Genomic DNA, 25,858 nt, shown 5'->3' with positions numbered 1-25,858 from the left:
TTAAGATTTGATTTGTGACAGCTATGGCAGTTTTCACATGGGACAAGATTTTGTTTTTTGGAGATGGGGGTTTGAGTACTCATTATACCCCGTTTTCACAGGGATCCCTTCAGGAACCTGTGACTCAAGTCATGAATGAATCTCAGAATATTCGCTCTGTTTAACTCCCAATTGGTGGTAAAACTTCTCATGTGGCATCTCATATTTGTCATTTCAATACCACCTAGCAAATGGACTAAATAAACTGGTCTCTAGAAACCAACAGGTAGAAGCCGATACTTTGGGAAGACATTTGCACATTTTAAATGTTCTAATAAATAAATATTTAATAATATTTTTAAATATTTTTTTTTCATTCATGCAACACAGTCAGTCTCCACATCTGTGGGTTTAACCTCTGAGGATTTTATTATTTGCAGATTTGATTAATACGTTCTCCCTAGGCCCGCCGAGGAAACTATGTTCAACTTCTGCCAGAGAAACTAGCATTATATCTCACAGCATTACAGATGGATGAGTGAAGTATTTGAATTTGATAATATCCACCACTACAGTCAGGCCCAAAATCCAAATCAAAAACCTAACAGATCAATGCTCAAATCCTCACACTGTACATATTATTATAATCATCATTCTATGCTTGGTCATCCAAAGCTTTGGGACAAAATTTATTTCTGTCTCTTTCATCCTGTTCAAGTATCCTGATATTACCCCCCTTCCCCCTTTTTTTGTTTTGTTTTGTTTTTTTGCTTTCCTCTCGCAATAATGTCATAATATTTGCTTTTTCCACTCCCCTACTCTCCATCTAACGTCTGGAAAACCACCAAGACAAAATGTTCATAAAAACAAAATAAAACCTGTTATTGCTACTCTTAAAAACAAAAAGCTAACGATAACTGAGTTGTGTTTATTGTTTCTTTAGGCTCCAAAAAGAGTCAAGAATTCAAGACACCAATTTATAAAGTTTTAAGTGTATGAAAACAAGAGTTTGAAAAACTAAGCCAAGCTTTCAGTAATTAATAAGAGCCCACTAATCTCTTTATTCTTCCTCATAGATAAAGCAATCAGTTAATAGCATGTTCAGGTACTGTGTGTATAAGTCAATCTCGTGTATGTTGAGATCAGGTTTTGGGGCAAAATTATGACACATGGATAAGTCTAGGGTCCTTCTACACAGAGCGCAATACACCAATGCTGCCTTGGGGAGCCAGTCAGCCCTGCCCAATGCCAACAGGGTTTTCCTATCCAAGCATTCAAAAAGGCCTTTTGCCATTCTACTGAGATAAGGGGTGGTTTCATATTTGTTTTTATAAAAGTTAAGGTATAACACTATTATATAAAAAGGAACCTTCTCTGAGTAAGGTGAAGGCCAAGAACTGCGCCTATTCTGGAAGCATCTAAAAGGAAAGAAGATGGGACAGAGGCGAGCCAAGTGAAGAAGAAAGATGGTAGCAGGGTGTGTGTCTGTTGGGATGTGTGTGTGAGAGAGAAAGCAGAAAAAGTGAGGAAACATTGAAGAAGGGAGGAGGAGAAAAAGTGGGGAATACATTAAGACAGGAAGTCAGAGAGTCTTTTAAAAAGAACAAAAAGTCAAGCAACTAGGAAGAGGAAGAGAAACTAGCTCTTTATGAGAGCTCAGTACCAGTGGTTCCACTGTCGCTTCTGTTAGCGGCAGTTCCCTCAGTGCTAAGCTTGGGCAGGGGAAGAGGAAAGAAACAAAAGAAGGAGGAAAGGGAAATATGCAGCAGGCAGAGCTTAGTCTCCCAGTAGTAATGTGAGGAAGACCGGCTTTCCTGGAAGACTACATCCCTAAAGCCTACCATTCCCCTTCCACACTCCTCAAATCCACGGCTGTCACAGCTATTGAGCCAGCCTAGAAGAAACCTCAGCAGCAACATCATGGGGCCACCAAAGTGTGTTGGCATTACTGCACAGCCCATTGTGAGAGGTGGTGATGAGTCCCTTTCTCTGCCCCATCTACCCCTACTTAGTTCCCCAGCAGTTGCCAGTGTGTCACATAGAGGGGACAGCCCCAGCCTCTTGGCACATAAAACTGGCAGTTTTTTCTTCTCTCATCCCCTGGAGGCTAAGGTGACTCTTGCCTGGAAGAAGAGGATATGCCACACAGTGCTGGACTCCCACGTCTGAAACGGCTTTGTGGGGTGACACCAACCTAATGTTATCACTTATTTACAATGACTGATGAGTAAGCTATGGAGCCCCTGATGGCTGAGCTGCTGAACTTGCTGACCAAAAGGTCAGCGGTCCGAATCTGGGGACCAGGATGAGCTCCTGCAGTTAGCCCCAGCTTCTGCCAACCTAGCAGTTCAAAAACGTGCAAATGTGAGTAGATCAATAAGTACCGCTGGGACTTCCCAGTGGGAAGGTAACAACACTCCATGCAGTCATGCCAGCCACATGACCTTGGAAGCGTCTACAAGCAATGCCAATTCTTTGGCCTAGAAATGGAGATGAGCACCAACCCCCGGAGTTGGACACAACTAGACTTAATGTCAGGGGAAAACCTTCACTTTTACTATGGGAAAGCTGACCCAGTGTTTTTGGGTCAATTTGTTGAGTAAAACCTTTTGATTTATACATGAATATATATTGTAAATAAGTTTAATTAGATATAATGTTTATTTGTTTTGTAAGATCTCTTTCACATCACACTGAAATGATAAAAATGTATTAAACCCATATTTTGAAAGTAATATAATAACAGAATTTTCTTTGAACTAGAAAATACTATCTTAAAAGTCAACCGTAAGAAAAATGAAGTTGAAATGCCCATGGTATGGTTAGGAGAAAACACTTAAAGAATTATTACTTAGCCATGTTTAGTGCTGTCTGTACAGAACAACTCACAATACCAGAAAATATTGACATTAAAATCAAACAAATATAAAAACACATACCAATGATTGAATCCCTGCGGAAAACATCTCTATCGAAAATGTAAAATGCCAGATGACGAAAACTCCGTGGAATTTCACAGTAAAAGTCTTCTCCATAAAAGGGGCTGTTTGGAGCAAAAAGGAAGAACTTTAGCATAATGGTTAGAAACTGTAGATCATCAATTCAGATCTGGCCCATTTAAAGCTTATACCTAACAATTGCAAATGCTTCTGCTGTATTTTCACATTTGCCCTGCTCATCTCACTTGCTGCCCTACAAATTGCCACTAAAGCCTCATCCAGACCATGTTTGCGATAGATGAAGTAATGGGATAAAGATAGATGAAGTAATGTGCTACCCAATTCTAAAATGCCTTTCAAAGTTAGTTCTACAAGATGGGCTTAAGACCCATTCTCTCCTCCAGCCACTTAAAGAAGCCAGAAAACTAAAAAACAACAAGAGAAGAAACATTGGGGAGATGGCCCCTTTCGTGAGGAGGGTTTCTACCTCTTCACATAGGGTTGCTGATGGCTGAGTGACTCGGATCTTCCCGATAGGGGGGTAAGAGTGAAATTCAATGGCATAACCCCTTCTGACTATGCTCAGCACACATGTGTCTGTGGTTATCTCATTCCAGACTGCAAAGAATGGGGATAGCCTGTGAAGAACCTGGCCCAGCCTGGGTAAGGAATGCTGTCAACTGTAACACTCTCCCCAGAGGAAGGTGACCTTGAGCGTTCAACAGTAGGAGAAGAAATTGGAAGAACTGGAAACTGAATGGGGGAGATAGCATGGTCACTTCCAGCCATTGGGCTAAAAATAGCATTTTTCCTGTCCAACCATTTATCTCTACAGTACTGACTTTTAAAGGGTAGTGGAGGTTTCCTACTTCTTGGTGTAGACTAGAGGATTGTGGCTGCTGCATGCTGAAAACTCATATGTGTGATTTCACAGACACCACGAAGGAGAATAGGACTTGAGCATCCATGGATTTTGATACATATGGAGAACCCTGGAATCAATGCTGGGGCTCACTGTATCTTAGATGTACTTAAAAGTGAAAAATTTACATTCTCTGCTGTTGTTGTTTATTGCTGTCAAGCTGACTTTGACATATGGTGACTCTTTGATCGACATATTTCCCTGCTGAAGTCTTGTAAACTTACAGCCATGGCTGTTATTGCTATTATTTACCACCAAGTCAGCTTTCATTTATGATGAAACGATGAATGAGAAAATTCTGTGAATTCCATTCACTCCCAGCTTTGCTCAGCTCTTACAAATTCAGAATCATGATTTCATTCACTGAATCAATCCACATGTAATATGGTCTTCATTTCTGACTGGCGTCTTCCATACAAAGCATTATAACTTTTTTCTAATGAGTTACATCTTCTCATATATTCATAATTAAAATATTAGTACTAATATTTTACTGTCTTCAAATAACAAAAAATAAAGAAATGTTCACAAAAAAATTTAAACAATTTTGACATTACTGACATTTTAGGCTATTGAAGAGTCAATAATCTGTCCATAGTACAATAAATTTGGCAATGCTACTGGACACAGATGATCGAACACAATAAATTCAGAAACTTAAATGGCATTTTTTATCTTCTAATAATGTGAAAAAGGCAGAAGAAAATCAGTTTCATTCACTATCCACTGTTAACAATAACAGCTGCAGCAAGCATGCTGATATGATTTTTAAAAAAAAAAAACGAATAGAAGTATGATCTCAATTTTTGTTCTGTCCCTTATTAAATAAATTGCCTTCTTAGTTTCATGAAAACAGTGCTAATCCATCCATGGCACTCAGCTCAGTATAAATCACTGAAAATCTACTGCTCAACATTCAGTTAATAATTAATAATACAGCTTATTTCCAATTAGAGGATCACAAGAGCAAATGTGCTATTGCTTGTAAAACAAAAGAGGTCCACCAGTACATGTTTATTAGCCTGACAAATGAACCTTTGGTAACAGGAATTCCAGAGCCAGCATGGGTCAGCAGCGTGAGCACTGGACTGGGACTATGGAGGCAAGTGTCCGAATACTCGCTCGGCTACGGAAACCCACTGGGTGACCTAGGGGATGTGATGATACCTTTTCAGAGAAAGGCAAAGGCAACCCCTCTATGAACAAAATTTGCCAAGAAATCCCATGATAAGGCCATTTTAGGGTTGACATAAGATGGAAAAGACTTGAAGAAACACAGCAACAACAATTCCATAAAGATTGCCAAAATGAAAGTTAAGACATATGTTCAGGAAACAATTTTAAATTTTTGAGTTGAAATACACCTGTTTCTATGTATTTATTAAATGCATATGTCACTCTTTACCAAATGGTTTCAAAGCAAAAAGCATTTTACTAGTTCTCAAGAAAACAGCTAAAAAAGATGCTACGTGGCACTCCACTGAAATAAAAATGAGTACACGTGTTATTGGAATACGTAATCAACCAAAAGAGAAAAATTGCAAACTAGATAGATTTATGACATTCAAAGCAAAGTCACTTTGAGGACATTGGGTACTTTGCACAGAATCTGGGTAAACTTGGGCAATTGACTACCACAACGCCACCAAGTGTAACCAGACAAGGAAGCTACTGGTGATATTTGTGAGATACTTTTGCTGAGCTTCACTGCAAACATGTCTTTATCAGCAAGCAGTGAAGAACCACATTTTTACTGTCAAAGAAAACCTAAAATTTGAATCAGTTTTGACCCTTGAGTGAATTCAAATTTTTGGAACAAAGAGTAAAAACATGAATCTGAAGACAAGATTTGCCAAATGTCTGTGAGTATCTACTAATGGTAAGAGGCCTTGCTTGAATAATTCCCGAAATAAACTGAAATCATGAGTTCACTCTCAAAGAGTCTGAGGGCTGAGCACCCTTACTATAAACGTTGTTGGGTGCGGTAAGCATTCTAAGTATCCGTTGGCAGCACTTCACGTTTTTATTTCACTGAAGGAAAATAAAGACAGTTAGAAGCCTGTAGCCAAGTGAAACACTGACAAATTCTTCGGTTATTTCATTTGGTTACAAAAAAAATTGTTAGCTGGCTTGAAATTTCAAACTGCCATGCGATTATTCCTTAGGTCTAGCAGAATAGACTATTTCTGCTTTATTTCAAACAAACAAGCAAGAAAGACAATACAGCTTTTAAAGGTCAGAATGGAAGGTTGAAGATTTATAAATGAAACATCTAAAGCTGTATCTCTGGGAGTGTAAGAGGACAAACATTGCTGATCCCTCCACATAAAAACACCAACAACAAAACATGGGTTGTATGGAGTGGAGACTTTGACTTGATAAGCATGTGCTTCAGCATGTGCATGTTGAAAAACACATTTTATTAGGTTCTTTATCTAGTCAGATGAGTTTTAAATTATGGATCTGAAAATATGTATTTTTTGTTTAAATGTATTTTGATTTTATATGCTGATGTAGCTGTTATATGTCTGATTTGTTATTGTGTCTCATTTTCATCCATAATACAAAATGGATAAGAATAGTTGTTGTAGTAGGCATTTATGTCATACTTGATTGTCTTTTGCGAGGTATCCCAATTCTCAGAGAGCTTCCAGACAGCGTCAAAATGTGGGTTTTAAATGTGGGGCAAAAAATCCTGGGACCTGAAATGTTACCCCACTGTCCTCACAGCCTTCTTTTCTTTTGAAGCAGATCAAGGGTCTTTCCAGACAGACCCAAAAATGTGGGGCCTATCACACTTTTACCTGCTTTGTTCCAAATTGATTAGATAGCCCATTAGATCCAGACCTTCCTGAAAGGCCGGGTCTAATCGGGTATTGGGACTGTGGGGACTCAACCATGGGTAATCCTGGGATTATATGAGGGTGAGTCCATTCGTCATCTCATATCTTTTGGACTCCTGGAGCCCGAAAATGCGAGATGGCACCCACCCCCTGCCCCCAAGCCCCCAAAACAAGTTTTACTTTTTACAATTTAACATTTTACTGGGCCACCATTACTGTGGTCCTTCCTGGCATGTAGAAATGACACACCAGAAGACCGGGGGCGGGAGGGGAGAGCAGGATTGCCCCTTATCCTCCCACCCCCGATCTCCTGGCACATCATTTCTATGCGCCAGGAGGACAGAAGTGCAATTGTAATGGTGGCCCTGTAAGTTTTTTAAAAAATAATAAATTGTTGAACAGTGAGTCCGCACAAAGTGAGTCAATACAAAAACTAAAGGAACTGCGAATGGAAAGCAATGTTATGGACAAAGATACAGATGATTCTACATCAGAGAGGACTTGAACTTAGTTCTTGAAGATTCAGCTCTCTAATCAGTGAAACAGAATTGTTCTTTGTGTTCCTTGCCTCTATAAGATACAGGTGAATTCTGTATCCAATATTCTTCTTTTTCTCACAGACTTCTATGCATATAAGATAACCAAACTGATGATCATGCTTATTAATGATGGTCAAGATTAGTAATGTAGATATTCAGGTGTAGTGACAGAAAATGATTAAATATATGAGAGCAACAGTATGCATTCCTTAAGTGCAAATTTTTCATTTTAGATTTCCAGCTTTGAAACATAATGAACTTTAGCAATTAAGGGTAAGCCGTCAAGCAATTAATGTCTTGCTGAAATCTATTGAATAGTTTTGCGTTAAATGGCTTCTTCTGCAGCCTTAAGATGAATTGAACAAAAAATAGTTTAAAACTTAAAGATGTAATAGCACCTATTCCTATTACAAAAGAAGTCATTTCATATCATTCAGTCTCTAAAATCAACCATTTCCTCAATTAAGATTTATAAAACAGTGCATATAATTTTCAGTGCCGAGAAATTGCAACTGCAAGTTTCATTTGTTATTGTGCTATTCCTCCGGGGAATAAAATGAGGGCAAAATATACAGTGACTAATAATGGAATATTCCAAATCAAATCTCTTACATATGGATTTTAAATGTGTTTAAAAACAAAGCAATTAAAATGTCACAGGGAATTTTACATCCTCTGGCTGATCCGCAATGTTTAGAAATGCTTGATTATCTTTCTGGATGAACTCTGAATAGGAGTTTACTTCACAGTATGAACTAGACACAAACATAGAGACCAAGATTATCTATAGAAAAACTACTTGGACAATTCAAGTATCCATGAAACAAGCACTACTTAAAGTACCTCAACATTCAGCATTAATGCAGTTTGACACCATTTTAACTTTCATGGCTCAATAGAATCATGGGAGTTATAGTTTTACAAGGTCTTTTGTTTTCTCTGCTCAAGAATGCTGGTGCCTGACCAAACTACAAATTTCAGGATTCCATAGCACTGAGCCATTGCAGTCAAGTGGTGTCAAACTGCATTAGTTCTACAGTGTAGATGCACCCTTAATCTAGCTCAAGTTAGTCATACTGCGAAACAATTACTAGCTTCAGCTACGGACACTGAACATGGTGTATATAAAGAATACCAAGTTTGGTTATTGTGGAATTGTGTACACATATTGCAAATATGAAAGAATATTGAAAAGATAATATCATAGCACTTATATATCACTTATGGCGTTGGGGTGCTATGGTTTTTAGCTTTGAATATGTTTTTATGGATTTTAACTGTGATTTTCAAAATACCTTTGATGTTTAATTCTGTTTTAATGTTTGTATATACATAGATTCCTTTAGTCTCCTTCTGGAGAGAAAAGGTGAGGTACAAATAAACATCATCATCATCATCATCATAATTATCATCAAAATAATAGTCACAACTTATCATCATTTCAGTAGGTGCCCTTAGTAGCGCCATGGGTTAAACTCTTGTGCTGGCAGGACTGCTGACCGACAAGTTGGCATTTTGAATCTGGTGAGAGCAGGTGAGATCCCTCTGTCAGCTCTAGCTCCATGTGGGGACATGAGAGAAGCCTCCCACAAGGATGTTAAAACATCAAACACCTAGGCGTCCCCTAGGCAATGTCCTTGCAAACGGCCAATTATCTCACACCAGAAGCGACTTGCAGTTTCTCAAGCCACTCCTGAGATGAAAAAAAAATCGCTTCAGTTCAATCTCTCTAAAGTTCAACAAATTCCGAGATCTTAAACCCACATGCGAAACAAGAATACCCAAAACATATTGGCTGCCAATGAATCCTACCCAACGTCAGCTGACACTGAACATGTCTCAACTTGTGCTTGTAAAACTCTGCCTCATCATTTCATGTTTCTAAGGAGAAAGAAAATAAAGGGACAGAGTTCATGCACAAATTTCCATGCTGGAAAAGTTCTTTGCTCATCCATGTTGGTTTTTGTACAGAATAAACTGTGTCTTTGAACACTCATCTGCTCCAACTCCATATGAGCGTGAGAACACAAGAAAATGTATTTCAAGTAGGTTTCTGTTAGAACTGTCTATCTACAATCATCCCCACATTGAGCTCATATTTTTATCTTATCACACAAGTCTATTTTCTGATGTGGAATAATAAGCAAAATATCTCTGGGAATGGATTTTTTTAAACATATTCATACTGCTTTCTTTTCCAAATTTTTCTTATATGTTTTGGACTCTGAGAAGCTGATGGTCAAGAGGATGAATAAGCCATTACTTCTTGGCTGTTGCCCTCTCACAACACCTTTCAGAGACTTTTTTTTACTGAACTCACTGAGGTTATAATCCTGTGTGCATTTTAAGTCCTGCAAAAATCAATCAGACATAACTAATTGCAGTTTCTGCATATAACAGCAGTCATCCTTAATCATCCTTTCATTTTCAAGCATGGGTGGGGCAGAGGAATTGAAATGTTCATTCTTAAAATGTGGGTCAGCTGAAATAGCATCTCTTGAGCTGTCAGCTGTTCAAATTTTAACTTTGGAGCCATAGGTGGACATTAAAAATTGAATTTAACCTGTGAAGTTCAAGCAACAGTCATGTTTGAAATTAACAAATTTGCTTCTTCTGACTGTGTTCTCCTTCATCCCATTAAGCCTCTGTACCTACTTCTTTTTATCAGCTCTAGAGGATTGTGCAGACACAAAGTGTGGCAAAAACATAACATGAAGGGTTATGAGTGTGCCAAGAAGAGGCTATTGGTTAAAATGGGAAAGAAGAGCTCAAAGAACAGCAAATGAGCCAAGCAGAAGGGTAGCCAAGGAGAGAAATCAACAGCATGGATGCAAGATTTTTGGAGATGTCACTGTTAGAAGAAACTTGAGTGAAAATCAGTGAAAAGGAGACATGTAGGTTATAATAGAGTCATTGTGAAAACAGCTATCACTGTGATCAAACACACATTTACAAGATAACTTGAGTGTGTTTCGTACAGCAGATGCCCAGGCAGAGATATGTAAAGTATCGCAGTCTTAGACTTGGAAAATTTGGTTGCTTCTGTCCCTTGTTATGATGGACAGGAAGAGTAAGTTGTGGAAGAAGAAGTAAAAGCCTCCTTGGCAACATCTTGGATTGGATATATTTTTTCCATGTAAACACAACAGTAATTTGATTGCAGAAGAGCCCTGACACACCACTTTCATTTTATAGGAATGCCTAAAAATAGCATTTTCCTTCTTCCCTCCACTGTCAAAGGACTTATTTTCTCAATAGGAAAGGGTTATTGGATTAGTCCAACCAAGTGACGTCAATGAAGACAATAAAGCCTCCTGTGAGCCTTTTTAATGATCTTTGAAATGTTAAAATGCTCTCTGTGTGATCTGAGCAAGAGAGAGGGATTCAATTGACAATTTTAAACTCCACACACAACACACACAAGCACATTTGCTTGCATATCTTATGGATTCAGCAGAAAAAAATCCAAACATACATGCAACTTTACATACATCTGAGACATCCTCATTTGGAAGAAAAGTATGTTTTTATGTGAACATGTTTACAACTGCAGTTTGGTTTAGCCCTGTCTTCTACAGACATAACAAGTTGTTGAAAGCCTTCATAAAGAAATTTACCCTCCCCCCAAAACAGCAGCCATTCATTAGCAAATAACCTAAGGGCACATTATGATACAGCTTTTCCTCTTGACTGCTCTATGAGTTTTAGGACTGGGTGACATTGGACTTACGCCTAAACAATGATCTCTACAACAGGAGAACATTGTTAAACACATATCCTTCAAGCCAAAGACAATAATTTCAATTCATTTTAAAAAGGGCAGAGATGGCAAAGGAAGTGTGCAAGTTCAAGTCTCATCATTGGCCAGACTGTGCACAGAATTTGATTGGAAGGGGGAAAATACATGTTTACAGACACAAGTACTTGGACAATGTGGAAAAAACTAGATGCGATGTTAATTATGCACATGGATCTTAATGTGCACATGGTATATAAATAGCAGCCATGGGAGAAGATGAATAGCATGAGAAATGTGGTGGGTATAGGGAAAGAGTGTACCCTCAATTATATCCCTTTCAACACCGATATTTGCATCAGTTGATTGTATGAGCAATTCAAATGCTGATCTGATTCTGCTACAGGAAGACCCTCATAACTTAGAATTCTGATTCCACCATTCCCAATCCCATTACACTAAGAACAATAATGAGGTCAGGAATTCACCTTTCATTCTAGAATGAACACCCCCATGTCCATGGTTTCACTTGCAACTTCCTGGGTGAAAATGATATCTCTAGGCATTTCTTAGGTCCTCCAGTGAGTTTCTATGGTATGCTTGCATGAGAAGTTACTACAGAGTCATGCTGGAGGATATAAAAAATGCCTAGCAAAAATATCTCTCTAGAATCTCTAGATCCTCCAGCATAAGTTTATGGCAGTGATTCCCAACCTGTTTCCCAGTGATTCCCAGGTGTTTTAGACTTCAACTCCAACAATTCCTATTAGCTGGTAAGCTGGCTGGGCTTTCTGGGAGCTGAAGTCCAAAACACCTGGAGGACTAATGGTTGGGAAACACTTGTGTATGGTATGCTGCGACCAGAAGTCATTTATTTTAATGGTGTTTCAAATAATCTGGCGTTTCTAGTAACCACAGTCCATGCAGGAATGTATCCCACATAAATATATATTTAAAATACCTAGGGTCTATTCATATTCCTTGAAATCTAGGACAAATCGGAGAGCTATTTTTTAATATGCCTCTTTAGCATATAAATTATGAAGAAATGTCTTCCTTCGTAGTTGATGGATAAGGAGGTTTAATCAAAGTTTTTTATGATTGACATTTTGTTAGCAAGCAGATGTCAAAGAATGTTACTTAAGTCAGCAATGAATCGCTCTGCAATTATCTCAATCTCATGCTGCTATTGCTAAATCCTGTGTGATAAATTACTTCCAGACATTTCTAGAGATCGAAAGCAGCGTAGAAATTAATTTAGCAATAATAACCACAACAGTAATAACAACAAGAAAGTAATTGGCATCTAGGTCATCATCCTACAGAATTTCTCAGAAATAAAATTGGAAAGTATAAATAACAAAGCAAAGGAAGAACTTAGAATTCTGATTCCACCGTTCCCAATCCCGCTACACTAAGAACAATAATGAGATCTGGAATTCACCTTTCATTCTAGAATGAACACCCCCAAAAATGGAATTAGGGCTTCTTTTATGGAAAGGTTATTGAAACCACACAAATAATGACCTTGTATAACTAACATAAGACCATCTTGTGCAAACAGCCTAGTATCAGCATAGCTTATTCTTGACCATCTTGGATACCAATTTGAATTGCTCTCTGAAACAGGCAGATTTCATGAAGCATTTTTCTTACTTAAAAAACTAATTCCTGCCACATCCTGGAAGAGAATAGTATCAGACTAAATTAGAATACTCTGCAGATCAGAAACCTGGAAAGCGCTGTTCCTTTTTCATATAACATAAGAACAGTGGCACAGAAAAAATGTACTAATGTAGCTTGTGAGAGACCTACACTATCTTTGTCTGATAGCCATAACAGAGAGGATCAGTAGGTGACAAAAGAAATATTCACTACTGTACTGGAGTAGGAGCATCATTTAAAGGGCTGCTTTCTAATTTTGTTACAGTACGAAGTTTTTTAAAAAAATGAAATATTAATGTTATTGAAAGGTACACACGAACATTGTAAATATATCATAGCTATATTGTAAGCAATTCTCAGAAAGCTTCAATCTTGAACAAGGGAGTTTTAGCACTTTAATAAATTCATTATACAGTACAATCCCCACACCCACAGGACCAGTACCACAGTTTAATTTATATGCACTTAGCACATTATGTCATTTGAAGGCATTTTCTAGGTCCTCAAGCACAACTCCATGGTAGGTTTCGATCAAAAGTCATTCATTCAACAAGACCCATTATTGTAGCAAACCACTGTAAGTCTGGGAATTATTATCAATGGAATCGTAGTTGTATGTATATCTACAATATGCATACATAAGTGCTAAAATATTTTAATTCAAATAAATTTTACCATAATGATTTCTCCACTATTTTGGTCCTGAAAACCTCTTCCTGGTCCAGGTTTACAGTACAGTAGCAATCCCTCATCTTGTTTGGCCCAGGATATGTAGGAAGATTTTTAGCTTCTCCTAAAAACAAAAAAGAGTAGAAATTAAGTTAAACAATACATGAATAAACTTTGGAACTGTTGCCCTACAGATGCGGGAATCCTATGGGAAAGTTACAAATGTGGAATCTAGAGTAATCCACTCCTGATTGTTTCATATTCAGAATCCCTGTATAGCACCTAATTTAGAGTCACATTAGGATGGTGGTTCTCAGCCTGTGGTATACTGGCTAGGATTTATGGGTGTTGTGGGCCAAAACACCTGGGTATCCACAGGTTGAGAACCAATGCATTAGGACCATAAAAGTTCCCCATTCTCTACTTACTGTGCAGCAGCTGCTGCAATTAACAGGGTTCTGTTCCCTTGTTGATAAAATTGGTAGAAGAAACTTTGTATTTATCCTGAGACAACAATTATCTTGGGCAAACATTCAAGTGTCTTTATGCCAGTTGTGTACAAGCTACAGTTATGGCCAACCTCAACATGTCCAACATCTCAAAACAAAGAGATCTTATCCATGTAATTTCTCTATGTCAACATGCTGGAGAGATGTAAGCAAAATGAGACCTCTAAATGATTGATCGTAGTCCCACCTCATGTATTAAATCATCTGCACATACCACGCTTCCAACAGATAACACAACACGGAGATAATAAAAAGTGGATCGTTACTACAAGGACTCAATAAAGAGCAATCATGGGGGAAGTAGAGTATCAACCCATCTTGCAGTGGGCCACCCTTTTCACAGAAGGTGAACTGATTCTTAAGAAAAGCCAAGGTTTCCAGGAGTTGTACTTAAACTTTTAAATGGGCATTGTTTGCGATGAGCATTGTGAACAAACTTTTCGGTGGGAGGAAGAGGCAAGAAGAATTAGTAATATAAAAACTAACAAATCTAACACATAGTGAAGAACAAGTGAAGAAATTAAAACAAAATCATATTTGAAGTGCATAATTTTAAAAATGCTATCTCACTCTTAAGTCATAATGTTAGTTTGACCTAAGATGGCTAGAGTGAAAACAGGAGAGAGTTTCTGTAGAAAAGGGAATTCCATGCTGTTTGCCAAGAAACAAGGAACACCTGCTGAAATTCCCTTTGCTAACCAACTATGAAAAGTACAGGAGCTCTCTTCGATTTTAACTCATCCATTCGTAGACTGACATACCCCTATTGTCAGTTATCAGGACTAATTTATGATACAGTGTTCCCTCACTTATCACGGGGGTTAGGTTCCAGGACCACCCACAATAAGTGAAAATCCGTAAAGTAGGGACACTATATTTATTTTAATATTTAAACACTATTTTAGTAGTTATACACTATTTTAAGTCTTTATCAACCAATCATGTGTTGATAAATCGCCCCCTCTTCCTCCTGTTGGGTTCCTTTTCTCTCCCTTTGGCTTCTCCTTCCTCCCTTCCTTAGGATGTAAATTGTAATTTTTTATGATTTATAATAGTCTTTTAGAGTTTATTGAAAAAACGTGAAACAGCGAATCTGGGAAAAGTGAACCACTAAGTAGTGAGGGAACACTGTAGTTCCTTTTGATGCTGTCTTTGGGAAGGGTGTGTGTGTTTGTGTGTGTGTGAATTTGTGCACCAAAACTCCTTTGCATATGGGAAGAATTCAAAATGCAATTTCTTTCCACATCAGCATTAGGCCCCACCCAAAATAGTGCCATGGTCACTGGCTGGAAAGTGTGTCACATTATGGAGGCTTCCTATATGACTCCAAATGGCTGGCACTGCTTCACTGCTGAAATTCTCACACTGGGAAGGGTGCATCAAAGGAGTCCCTTAATCTGCTTAGTACAGTAAAAGCCAAAAGCCAATTTTATCACAGCCCCCAAGTCAATTATTATTTTTATAGTAAAATAGATACAACTCTGTCTTTTGGTATTAAAACCCACAAAGGGTTTTCATTCCAGGAAAAGCTTTTCCATCTTCCCCTTTGAGGATTTGAGGAAGCATGAATCCCATCTGTGTTCTCGTGCAGCACAGAGAGATTATTATTGGGTGATATGCTGTTTCCTGATAAGAAACCAGAGGAAAAAAATAAATCTTATTTGCACCTACATTCTTTAAAAGATGACAAATGAAATCTAAGAACCATTCTAAAAGTGTAACCTCTAGGGGATTTTTCTATATTTCTTTGTCAGCATCAATGGAGTCGTGGCATATTTTGATGTGTCGACATTCATCCTGACAGCCACTACAGCCACATCCACAGGGAGAATTCACAGCTACAGTCATGGGTGCCTCCACAATACGTTTTTATCCAGGCAGGACAATGTATATTACATGGAAAATATCTGACCAGAAAACATGTACAAGAAATCTAAACATATTTTAAAGCATTTGAAATCTATTTTTATTTATTTTGGAAATGAATTCTTTCTTTTCTAGTTTCCCCCTTCAATTGCTCTAAAACTCCATTCACCCATCATTAAAAGAGAGATTATTTGGACCTGTTACTAAACCAAAAGATGTCACTTTGAAAAGATATATATTTTCTATGCAAATTTTCTAATATTCTACATTTAAAACCAATCAACAGCCCAATTACCACCAGAAGTAAACACTATTCTTTACTTTACGGTCTAAAACTATGGGCGCCTGGCAGAGACTTCACATTTACAAGTAAATTACTTCCTGTTTATTTCCGCTACATGATTAAAATATCAAACCTACATCCCACTGAATACAATGTAACTTATTTTTGAGTAGATAGGTGATTAAAAGTGCAAACTAAACAACATTTCTACAAAATTTGTCCTGGATCCAAGAAGGATAGAGAACAGTATATGTGTGTGTGTGTATTCAAGAAATTAATAAACAGAACTTTAAAAATGTATGTCAAGAGCAAAACATTTCAGCTTTCATTTTTATTGTTGCTAAAGACAAAACTCTTCTTGATCAAACATAAATATGAAGATATGTTGCACCATTAGGACTTTTTCCATTGAGAGAAATTAATGAAAATTCACATTAGTTGCACTTCTCCCAAAATGTTGTTTTTGTGTATATTTTACTCTAAAATATGTAGATTTGAATGCACCTGGAAGCACCACGCACACACCTCTGCTGGTATTGTAATATAACATATAATATTTTATTATGTCTTTTGGTATATAATGACCCAAAATCTGTATTGCAAAAGTCAGAGGATGAAGAATGAGTATATTTGATGCCTGTGTTAGCTCAAGAAGTACAGTTCAGGCCTGTTTTCTTATAAATGCTGACAGAATACAATCCCAGATCATCTACGCACCCTGTTACATATATTTAAGTCTGATAGAAGACAAATTAATCTGTCAAATGGATGTAAAGGACAAAAAACACTCAGAACAACAGCTGGGCCATTTATCTTAGAATTTGATTGTAGGCATTAGGGTGCAGAAAATCAAGTACAGAAAAAGAGACTTGTATTAAAAGTAATGCATGTATCAGCCATAACCACTATTCTGAGAGGAAAGAATTCACACAAAGAGAGGATCCATCGTCGGCAACAGGACACTTTTTAAAAACATGATACCAAATGCCTCCAACAACCACCTGCTTCAATTTTTGGGTTTTACCCACAGGTATATTTCCCCCTTCTTTTATAAGAAAAGTTCCCTTCCTATTTCTCGAAAAATTCATATGAGTCACTTCAAAAGCATTACTGGCGACAAATGTTTTCTCACCTTCAGTGTGAACTATTAGATTAGAATAAAACTGAAAGAAATAACTTTCTAACAAACCAGGAAAAGTTTTTTAAAAAGAAGCAATGTGTCATCTTGAAAGGTGACATACTCTTTTCAAGAACATGTGGGAACACATCAAGTATAATGTCCAGTTTCTGTGGATTACAGAGATGCTATGAAGTTAGAGAGCTGAGATTTCCAAATGGTGTGTCGTGACACTTTAGTGTGTTGGCTGCAGTGTGCAGGAGTGTCGAGTGAACATAACAAGAAACCTCTTGAGTCCATGTGACATAAGTAAAAAATAATACTTTTAAAACATATGCTTTTTTGCTGAATTAAGGTAAAGGTAAAGGTTTCCCCTGACATTAGGTCTAATCGTGTCTGACTCTGGAGGTTGGTGCTCATCTCAATTTCTAAGCCGAAGAGCCGGTGTTGTCCGTAGACAAGGTCATGTGGCCAGCATGACTGCATGGAGCACCATTACCTTCCCGCCAAAGTGGTACCTATTGATCTACTCACATTTGGATGTTTTGGAATTGCTAGTTTGGCAGAAGCTGGAGCTAACAGTGGGAGCTCACCCCTCTCCCCAGATTCAAACCACCGACCTTTCGGTTGGCAAGTTCAGCAGCTTAGCGGTTTAACCCGCTGCGCCATCGGGGGTTCCATTATTGCTGAATTACTGTGTCACAAAAGGATGCCAGTCTAAAAATGTTTGGAGAGATTGCTGTTATGAATGCCTTGCTATTGAGGTGACTACAACTTACTTTTTTCCAGCGGAGTGTTTCTTTATGTACAGATGCCTTTTCTACTCAAGATGAAGAATGAATTGTTGTGACACAGAAGAACTTTACTCAGAAGTGAAGGAGACACTCTGCATATGCTCAAATAATTCTTTTAATAAAATCCCAGATTTTAGCTCTGATGAGCTCAGTTTAATCCTGGGCTCACTTCTTACACACCCACCCCAAATCTAATTCTAGGGACAGATCATAAAGGTTAAAGGATTCTCCTTAATTGGAACTTTAGAACTTTACATAAGACATATATGGTAGGTCACGTGTCCTAACCGGTAACACCTTTTATAGGAAGGCATAAAAGGCATTTTACATAGTGGATGTAACTTTTTACATTCAATCTGCTTTGTCAAACAACAAGGTGCTGGCAGGCAATGCTCATATTAAGAACAGGTCAGTTGAAAATCTACAGTTCAGGCTGTGGAATCAGCATGCAGATGGTTGTGCATGACCTGATTTAGAAACCATACTACTGCCAGCCTTTTAATAGTTAGAGGCATTTGTGTGTGCCCATATCCGTAGATGCACATTAAGGATTTTTGCTCCATTTAATATCTAGAAATGAAGCAAAAGAGATAATCCTCGTTAAAGAAACACAGCAGTTCTAATCATAACCATTTTTTAAAGCGGACCACAGTTTTAATAACACAACTGCTTAGAGTCTATTGCAGCAAGCAACTGGGACCAAAGAGCAGAATGTGAAACGAGGGAGAAGAAAAGAACAAGTCCCATATGGTTGATATTATTTTCACCTTTAAATGAAGTACATTTCATAAACAATTGCCTTCCAGCTAATTGCATCACACAGTTGTGGATCTCTCCATCTACACATTCCCTTTAAAAAGAAAGGAGTAGAAAGACAGTGTGGACCTAGCCATTGCTTGTTTCCTGACTGTTCCTAATCTTTCTAGGAAAAGTGGTTGTTTTTTCTGGATTTCTGTAGAATACTGTGCCAGCTCATATTAGTGTGAGATCTAGTGGAGATGCTAGAGTGTACATTGCAAACTCAACTTGATTCTTAGAGATTAAAAACTGCCTACTGCCAAAACTGATCAATTTTGCCCATGGAGTTTGCCCAGGGGCCGGGTGGCACAATGGGTTAAACCCTTGTGCTGCTGAACTGCTGACCTGAAGGTTGGCAGTTTGAATCCATGAGACGGGGTGAGCTCCCGCTGTTAGCCCTAGCTCCTGCCAAGTTAGCAGTTCGAAAACATGCAAATGTGTGTAGATAAATAGGTACCGCTTCGGCGGGAAAAGGTAAAAAGGGAGGATAATAATAATACTGGTTATGATTTAAAGGAGGCCAGTTGTCCTTCAGATTTGGTGGGAGAGGTAGATCTTGGGCTCCAAAAGGGTAGTAAGGAGCTAAGATTAGAAAATGACGAGGTTGAGGGAGGGGATGATTTGTTTGTTGATCAAACTGTTCAAAGGAGGGAAGGTATGGATCTAGATTTGGCAGCGGTGAAGCCGATAACTAATTCTCTGTTGGAGGGGGATTTCTCTCCTCCATACCTAGAGGATTACTATGAACATCTTGTACAGACGAAACAGCTGGCTTTTCAAATTGAAGACTCTATATTGAACAGGGGTAGATGGACCTCGGAAAGAGTGATCCAGAGGTCCTTGGGTCAAATTCTTTCAAGGAGCCTGACGACAGTCAAGATAAAGATGATCACTTGGCTCCATAAGGGCTATCAATCATATGATCGCTCTTTACGCCTTATCTTCACTTTTGAGGATAAGTCTATAACAGATGAATTATGGGCCCTTAGGTTCCGGCTGCTCTCATGGGGCATTACCATTAGAAGAGTATTTGTGGACCCCGTGATTCGCCCTTTGGTGGCCAACCTATCTTTACACACTCAACCATCTGTTAGGCCCAGAGATAATAGGATGTGTAGCCCTCAGCATAGGCTCCCCCCTTTAGAAAAGTCTCAATTAGAGACTCTGGCCCAATCCTTTTCCGTACCAGACCAGCAACTTTCACCCTCTTCAACCTCACTACGTTTTTCCAGTAGGCCCCATTTATCCCCTTCTTTTGAAGTTAAGTTATATGGTGTGTCTAGTAACCTTTTGGATCCAGGGAGCTGACTAGATTCTCTTAAGGATGCTCCAATTGAGCCAGACTCCTTGGGGGGTGGGGAACAGGCGGGGGGTGGCTCCATCGAGGTCGTGTGGGAGAGGAGGAGGAATTGCCGTCAACGAATTTCTAGGGAGAAGCGCAACAGGGTTTTTGCGACCCTGAAGAAGGATAGGTGTGGTAGCCTCCATGGTAGCCCCGCCCGGCTGAAGGTCCTGCTGTTTAATGCCAGATCCGTCAAAGGTAAATCATCTATTATCCAGGATCTAATCATGGATGAACATGCGGATCTGGCCTGCATCACCGAAACCTGGTTGGATGATCTGGGTGGGGTTAGTCTTACTCAGCTTTGTCCTCCGGGTTTCGGGGTGCATCAGCAGGCCAGGCCAGGAGGGCGGGGAGGTGGGGTTGCGGTGGTCTTTAGGCAGTCCATCGCCCTGGTCAGATGCGTCGCTTTGCAATCGGTCGGGTTTGAGTGTCTCCACTTGAAGGTGGGTACCCGGGACAGTTTGGGGATTCTGCTGGTGTACCGTCCACCCCGCGACACAGCAGTCTCCCTGCCTGAGCTAGCAGAGGTGGTTTCTAGCGTGGTGTTGGGTTCCCAGCGCCTGTTGGTGCTGGGCGACTTCAACATTCACGCTGAGACCACCTTGACAGGTGCAGCTCAGGAATTCATGGCCGCCATGACGACCATGGGTCTGTCCCAAATAATATCGAGTCCCACTCATCAAGCTGGACATACACTCGACCTGGTTTTTGTTGCGGGCAACGGTTTGGTTGGAGTGGAAGAGCAAATTATTCTTCCATTGTCATGGTCTGACCACTATCTGATCAGTTTAAGACTAACCGTCTCTTCCAACCTCTGCAGGGGTGGTGGACCAATTAAGATGGTCCTCCCCATGAGACTTATGGATCCTGAGAGATTCCTGAGGTCTCTTGGGGATCTGTCTACCATGGAAGCTGACGATCCTGTCGATGCCCTGGTCACTTGTTATAATGGCGAGTTGTCCAGGGCAATAGACACGATCGCTCCTGAGCGTCCCCTCTCGCTGCGTGGAGTTGCCCCAGCTCCCTGGTTTACTGGGGAGCTGGCGGAGATGAAACGTGCGAGAAGGAGACTAGAGTGCCGCTGGCGGACAACTCGTGACGTATCTGACCGAGCACGGTCTAGAGCTGCTATTAGGGCCTATTCCGCGGCGTTGCGGGCAGCCAGGAAAGTTTTCTCGACTGCCCGCATCGCGTCTGCAACAAATAGATCTTCAGAGTTGTTTCGAGTTGTTGGGGAGCTCCTCAGGTCGGGGGAGCACCCAACATCTCGTCAACTCGGTGTAGCGAGTTCGCTCACCATTTTGCAGACAAAGTCGCTCAGATTCGTTCCGACTTTGACGCCGGCCTTGATGCATTGCCAGGTGAGGTAACCGAGGCATCTGTCTGTTCGATCTTGTGGGATTCGTTTCGGCTTGTGCAGCCTGATGATGTGGACAAGATTCTTGGAGCGGTGAGGGCGACCACCTGTGCCCTTGACCCTTGCCCATCTTGGCTCTTAAAACAAGCCAGTGGAGGGCTAGTTGATTGGTTTGTGAGAATAATCAATGCCTCTTTGGAGCAGGGCATATTTCCATCTGGCCTAAAACAAGCTGTGGTGAGGCCTGTTTTGAAGAAAGCCTCCTTGGATCCGGCTAACCTCAGTAACTACAGACCAATCTCTAACCTTCCATTCTTGGGCAAGGTCTTGGAGCGGGTGGTTGCTTCCCAGCTCCAGGAATTCTTGGAAGATACGGATTTTCTGGACCAATCGCAGTCTGGTTTCAGACCTGGCTACAGTACCGAGATGGTTTTGGTCGCCTTGGTGGATGACCTCCGCAGAGAGCTGGACAGGGGGAGTGTGACCCTGCTGGTTCTATTGGACATCTCAGCGGCTTTCGATACCATCGACCATGGTATCCTTCTGGGACGGCTCTCTGGGATGGGCCTTGGGGGCACTGCATTGCAGTGGCTCCAGTCCTTCCTAGAGGGCCGTTCCCAGTTGGTGAAGCTGGGGGACACCTGCTCGGACCCCTGGTCATTGACCTGTAAGGTCCCGCAAGGTTCCATTTTGTCCCCCATGCTTTTTAATATCTACATGAAACCGCTGGGTGAGGTCATCCGGAGTTTTGGAGTGCGGTGCCATCTCTACGCGGATGACACCCAACTCTACTACTCCTTTCCACCTAATTCCAAGGAAGCCCCTCGGATACTGGACCAGTGTCTGGCCGCTGTATTGGCCTGGATGAGGGCGAACAAGCTGAAGCTCAATCCTGACAAGACAGAGGTCCTCCAGGTCAGTCGTACATCTGATCGGGGTATTGGGTGGCAACCTGTGCTTGACGGGGTCTCACTCCCCCTGAAGGCGCAGGTCCGCAGCTTGGGGGTCCTCCTGGACTCTGCGCTGACACTTGAGGCCCAGGTGTCGGTCGTGGCTGGGAGGGCCTTTGCACAACTAAAACTTGTGCGCCAGCTGCGACCATACCTCGAGAAGTCAGATCTGACCATGGTGGTCCATGCCTTAGTTACCTCTAGACTGGATTACTGCAATGCGCTCTACGTGGGGCTGCCTTTGAAGACGGCTCGGAAACTACAACTAGTACAACGATCGGCAGCCAGGTTTCTAACTGGGGCAGATTACAGGGCGCACTCAACGCCGCTGTTTAAAGAGCTCCACTGGCTGCCATTTATTTTCCGAGCCCAATTCAAGGTGCAGGTTATCACCTACAAAGCCCTAAACGGTTTGGGACCCACCTACCTTCGAGACCGCATTTCCCCCTATGAACCCGCACGACCTCTTCGCTCGTCGGGGGAGGCCCTCCTCTTGGTTCCACCAACTTCGCAGTTGCGGTTGGTGGGGACGAGGGAGAGGGCCTTCTCCGCCGTGGCCCCCCGGCTGTGGAACTCGCTCCCCAGGGAGATTAGGCAGGCCCCTACCCTACTTTCTTTCAGGAAGAGCCTGAAAACTTGGCTATTCCAGAAGGCCTTCGTTGACTGATCCTTGTGGGATCATGTTATTTACCTATTAAGCAGTAGACCCTCTGGATTGTTTTTAGGATTCATTCAGCACTTTAAGTATTGCACCTGCTGTATAATTATCCCTCCCTGATAACTTGATATTGCTTTGCACCTTGGCCCGGATCTTTTGACCCAAATCGGGATTTTAATATTATTGTGTATATTGACTTTTATGACTGTTTTTAATCATGTTGAAGTTTTACTGCTCGGTTTAATGTTTTATCTGATTTTTGCTGTCGTGTCTGGGCATGGCCCCATGTAAGCCGCCCCAAGTCCCTCCGGGAAGATGGGGCGGGATATAAGAATAATATTATTATTATTATTATTATAAAAAGATGCTCCAAGCAGTCATGCCAGCCATGGACAGTCTATGGACAACACAGGCTCCTTGGCTTGGAAATGGAGAAGAGCACTTCCCCCAGAGCCAGAGAGGAGCAAAACCTCCAGAGCCAGAAATGAAAGGAGAAGCCTTTGCCTTTGTCTGTGTATTTGTGTTTCACTGTATTTCATTATAACAAGGTATTCAATATTTGCCAGTGTTTGTTTATATTTATTTATTTATTATTCAAACTTATATGCTGCCACTTCCCTAGGAGTGCTGTAATCCACTGAGTCCCCACGGGGAGAAGGGTGGAATATAAATAAAGTGTTGTTGTTGTTGTTGTTGTTGCTGCTGCTGTTGATGATGATATTATTATTATTGCCTTATGTCTGATCCTCTAACCTTTGTTCCCATGCAAGATATTATGTGAACCCCTTAACTTCCGTTCCCTCTGGCAAAAAAAAGACTCATCCAGTAGCAGAAGTCACAACCTCCTTGCTTCCTACCAAAACAATGTGCAGTTGGTCCTTCGGAAGCAAAACGGAAAGGGAGAAGCTCTGGGAAGCCCAAACATTTCATAAAGTTATCACACAATGTAATAATGTCATATTCTTTCTAATGGGGACACCTAATTGAGTCTCTTCACTTCATAAATATTTATTCATTTGATTTATATCCCACTTTTCTCATAAATAAGACTCAGCAAAATGTCTAAAATAACATAAGAGTACAAAAGTTTTTCAAAAGCATTATGCCATACACCCAATCAAAATACTATGGTGAAGATATTAATATTAATACACTTAAAATACATACTTCATGCTGAAATACTAAATAGTAAAATACAATCTGTCCAGTTCAGCTATATCTGGACAAGTTAAATACTCTCCATCACTCTCCCTATCTTTTTTTTAAACTTGCCATTTATCTGTCATCTTTGCCTTTTTTACAAGAAAACTGCATGAGGCTTGAAACGCTTGAATTGCTCTTTCCATTTCCACCAGGGAGCTGGACCAATAAATATAATTCTAAGCTATTCTTTCACAGCTTGCCTGCCATTTTAGCATTTACACTGTTCTTAATATCGACAGTAAACAGCGTGGAACCGTGATCTCATTTTCTATTTCAGTCAAACACTCTTGTTAGAAGCTTCTCAGCAGTTTTTGGCAGCAGTTATTTTAAAAATGGAGCGTGTTAATTACACACATAATACTGAAGGCTTCTGAAAGTCTTCTCGGTTCATTTCCATACAACATTCATACAGAAAGAGATTTTTGGAAAAGGCAAAAAGCTTTCTTAATCATGCATGTCTCAATTTGAACTTCTTTTTTTCTTTGTGTCTCTTGATAATAATTTCACTACTTTTGAAATGGCTGTGTTCTGAGTGGACAGGCAACCTTTCCCTTTTATGCTATCTAATTGCCTGGACTTGGGGAAAAGAAGGCTATCTCTCAAGGTTTGCAAACACAAGAAGGAAGATGAAGGAAACAGCTAAATGTCTGGAGCAAATGGTGCTTTGAAAGGTTATTTTTTAGACTACTGTACCCAGAATCCCTCAACCAGAACTAACCAGGTGATTCTTTGAACTTTTGTTTGGTTTTTAAAGATATTTTTCTCAATTGCTGGGGCAGTAGTGATTTTCTAGGTAGAACGACAATAAGGCTGCCTGCACTCCATTAGCCCATTAGCTGGCCTCTTCACAGCTTAAATATGTCATAGAAATGATGCTCTATAGGCAGAAAGGAGCTCCACCAGCAGGGCAACCCTTTCTGATACACATAAATTCCACCAATTGACCACTGGAGGAATAGGAGGCAAGGACATTCAGGTGTCCATCAGAGGAAACTGGATTCACAAACTCCAAGCTTCTTAGGTTTCCCGATAGGTCTTTAAAAGGGAAGAGCAACCAGATTCCCCTACAAGGTGGTGCAGTGTATTCCCTCCCATAAAAAAAGATCACACTTGAGGAAGTAGCAACCTGTCCTCTCCATGTGCTGTGATATAACAAAAGTGTAATTTAAAGTTATGAGGAAAATGAGAGCTATGCTAGTTCTGATCTTTCATCCAGCTTTAATGGCAACCACAGCTTGGGAAAGTTACTTGGTAGTTGGTACTTCTGGGATACAGCTCCTAGAATCTTCTAGTAAACAGAAATCCCTATAGCAATGGTGGGAACGGTGTAAACTTCACAGAATTGCATGAGAGCCAGCATAGTGGTTTGAATGTTGGACTGAGTCTGAAAACTAGGGTTCGAATCCCCATTTGGCCTTGTAAACCCACTGGGTGATCTTCATCAAGTCTCATTCTCCCAGCTTTAGGGGACAACAAAGGCAAGTCCCCTCTGAACAAATCTTGCCAGGAAAATCACATGATAGTTCACCTTAGTGGTACCATAACCCAGAAATTAGTTAAAAGTGTGTAACAACAAAAAGGCATTGCAATTTCCTGTGGTCCCAACCAACACAGCCAATGGTGAAGAATGGTGTCGACTACAGTTCTACAGCATCTACCAGCCCTCACACTTGTGAATTATGTCCT

General features: G+C 40.3%; 1 protein-coding gene across 1 annotated transcript in view; it reads right to left on the bottom strand.

Annotated features, from left to right (window-relative positions):
• Nucleotides 1-25,858, bottom strand: part of rasa3 (RAS p21 protein activator 3) — a 173,511-nt gene that overhangs the window by 102,519 nt on the left and 45,134 nt on the right. The window contains exons 2-3 of the mRNA XM_062975435.1: nucleotides 13,299-13,416; nucleotides 2,919-3,022 (exon numbers count right to left, since the gene is read on the bottom strand). Of these exons, the coding sequence (XP_062831505.1) occupies nucleotides 2,919-3,022; nucleotides 13,299-13,416 (222 nt within the window). The remainder of the gene's footprint in view (nucleotides 1-2,918; nucleotides 3,023-13,298; nucleotides 13,417-25,858) is intronic.

The sequence above is a fragment of the Anolis carolinensis genome, chromosome 3 (genome assembly GCF_035594765.1).
Source record: "Anolis carolinensis isolate JA03-04 chromosome 3, rAnoCar3.1.pri, whole genome shotgun sequence".
Taxonomy (NCBI): Eukaryota; Metazoa; Chordata; class Lepidosauria; order Squamata; family Dactyloidae; genus Anolis; species Anolis carolinensis.
Note: the sequence above shows the minus strand (reverse complement) of the source record. Positions and strands in the feature narration are given on the sequence as shown.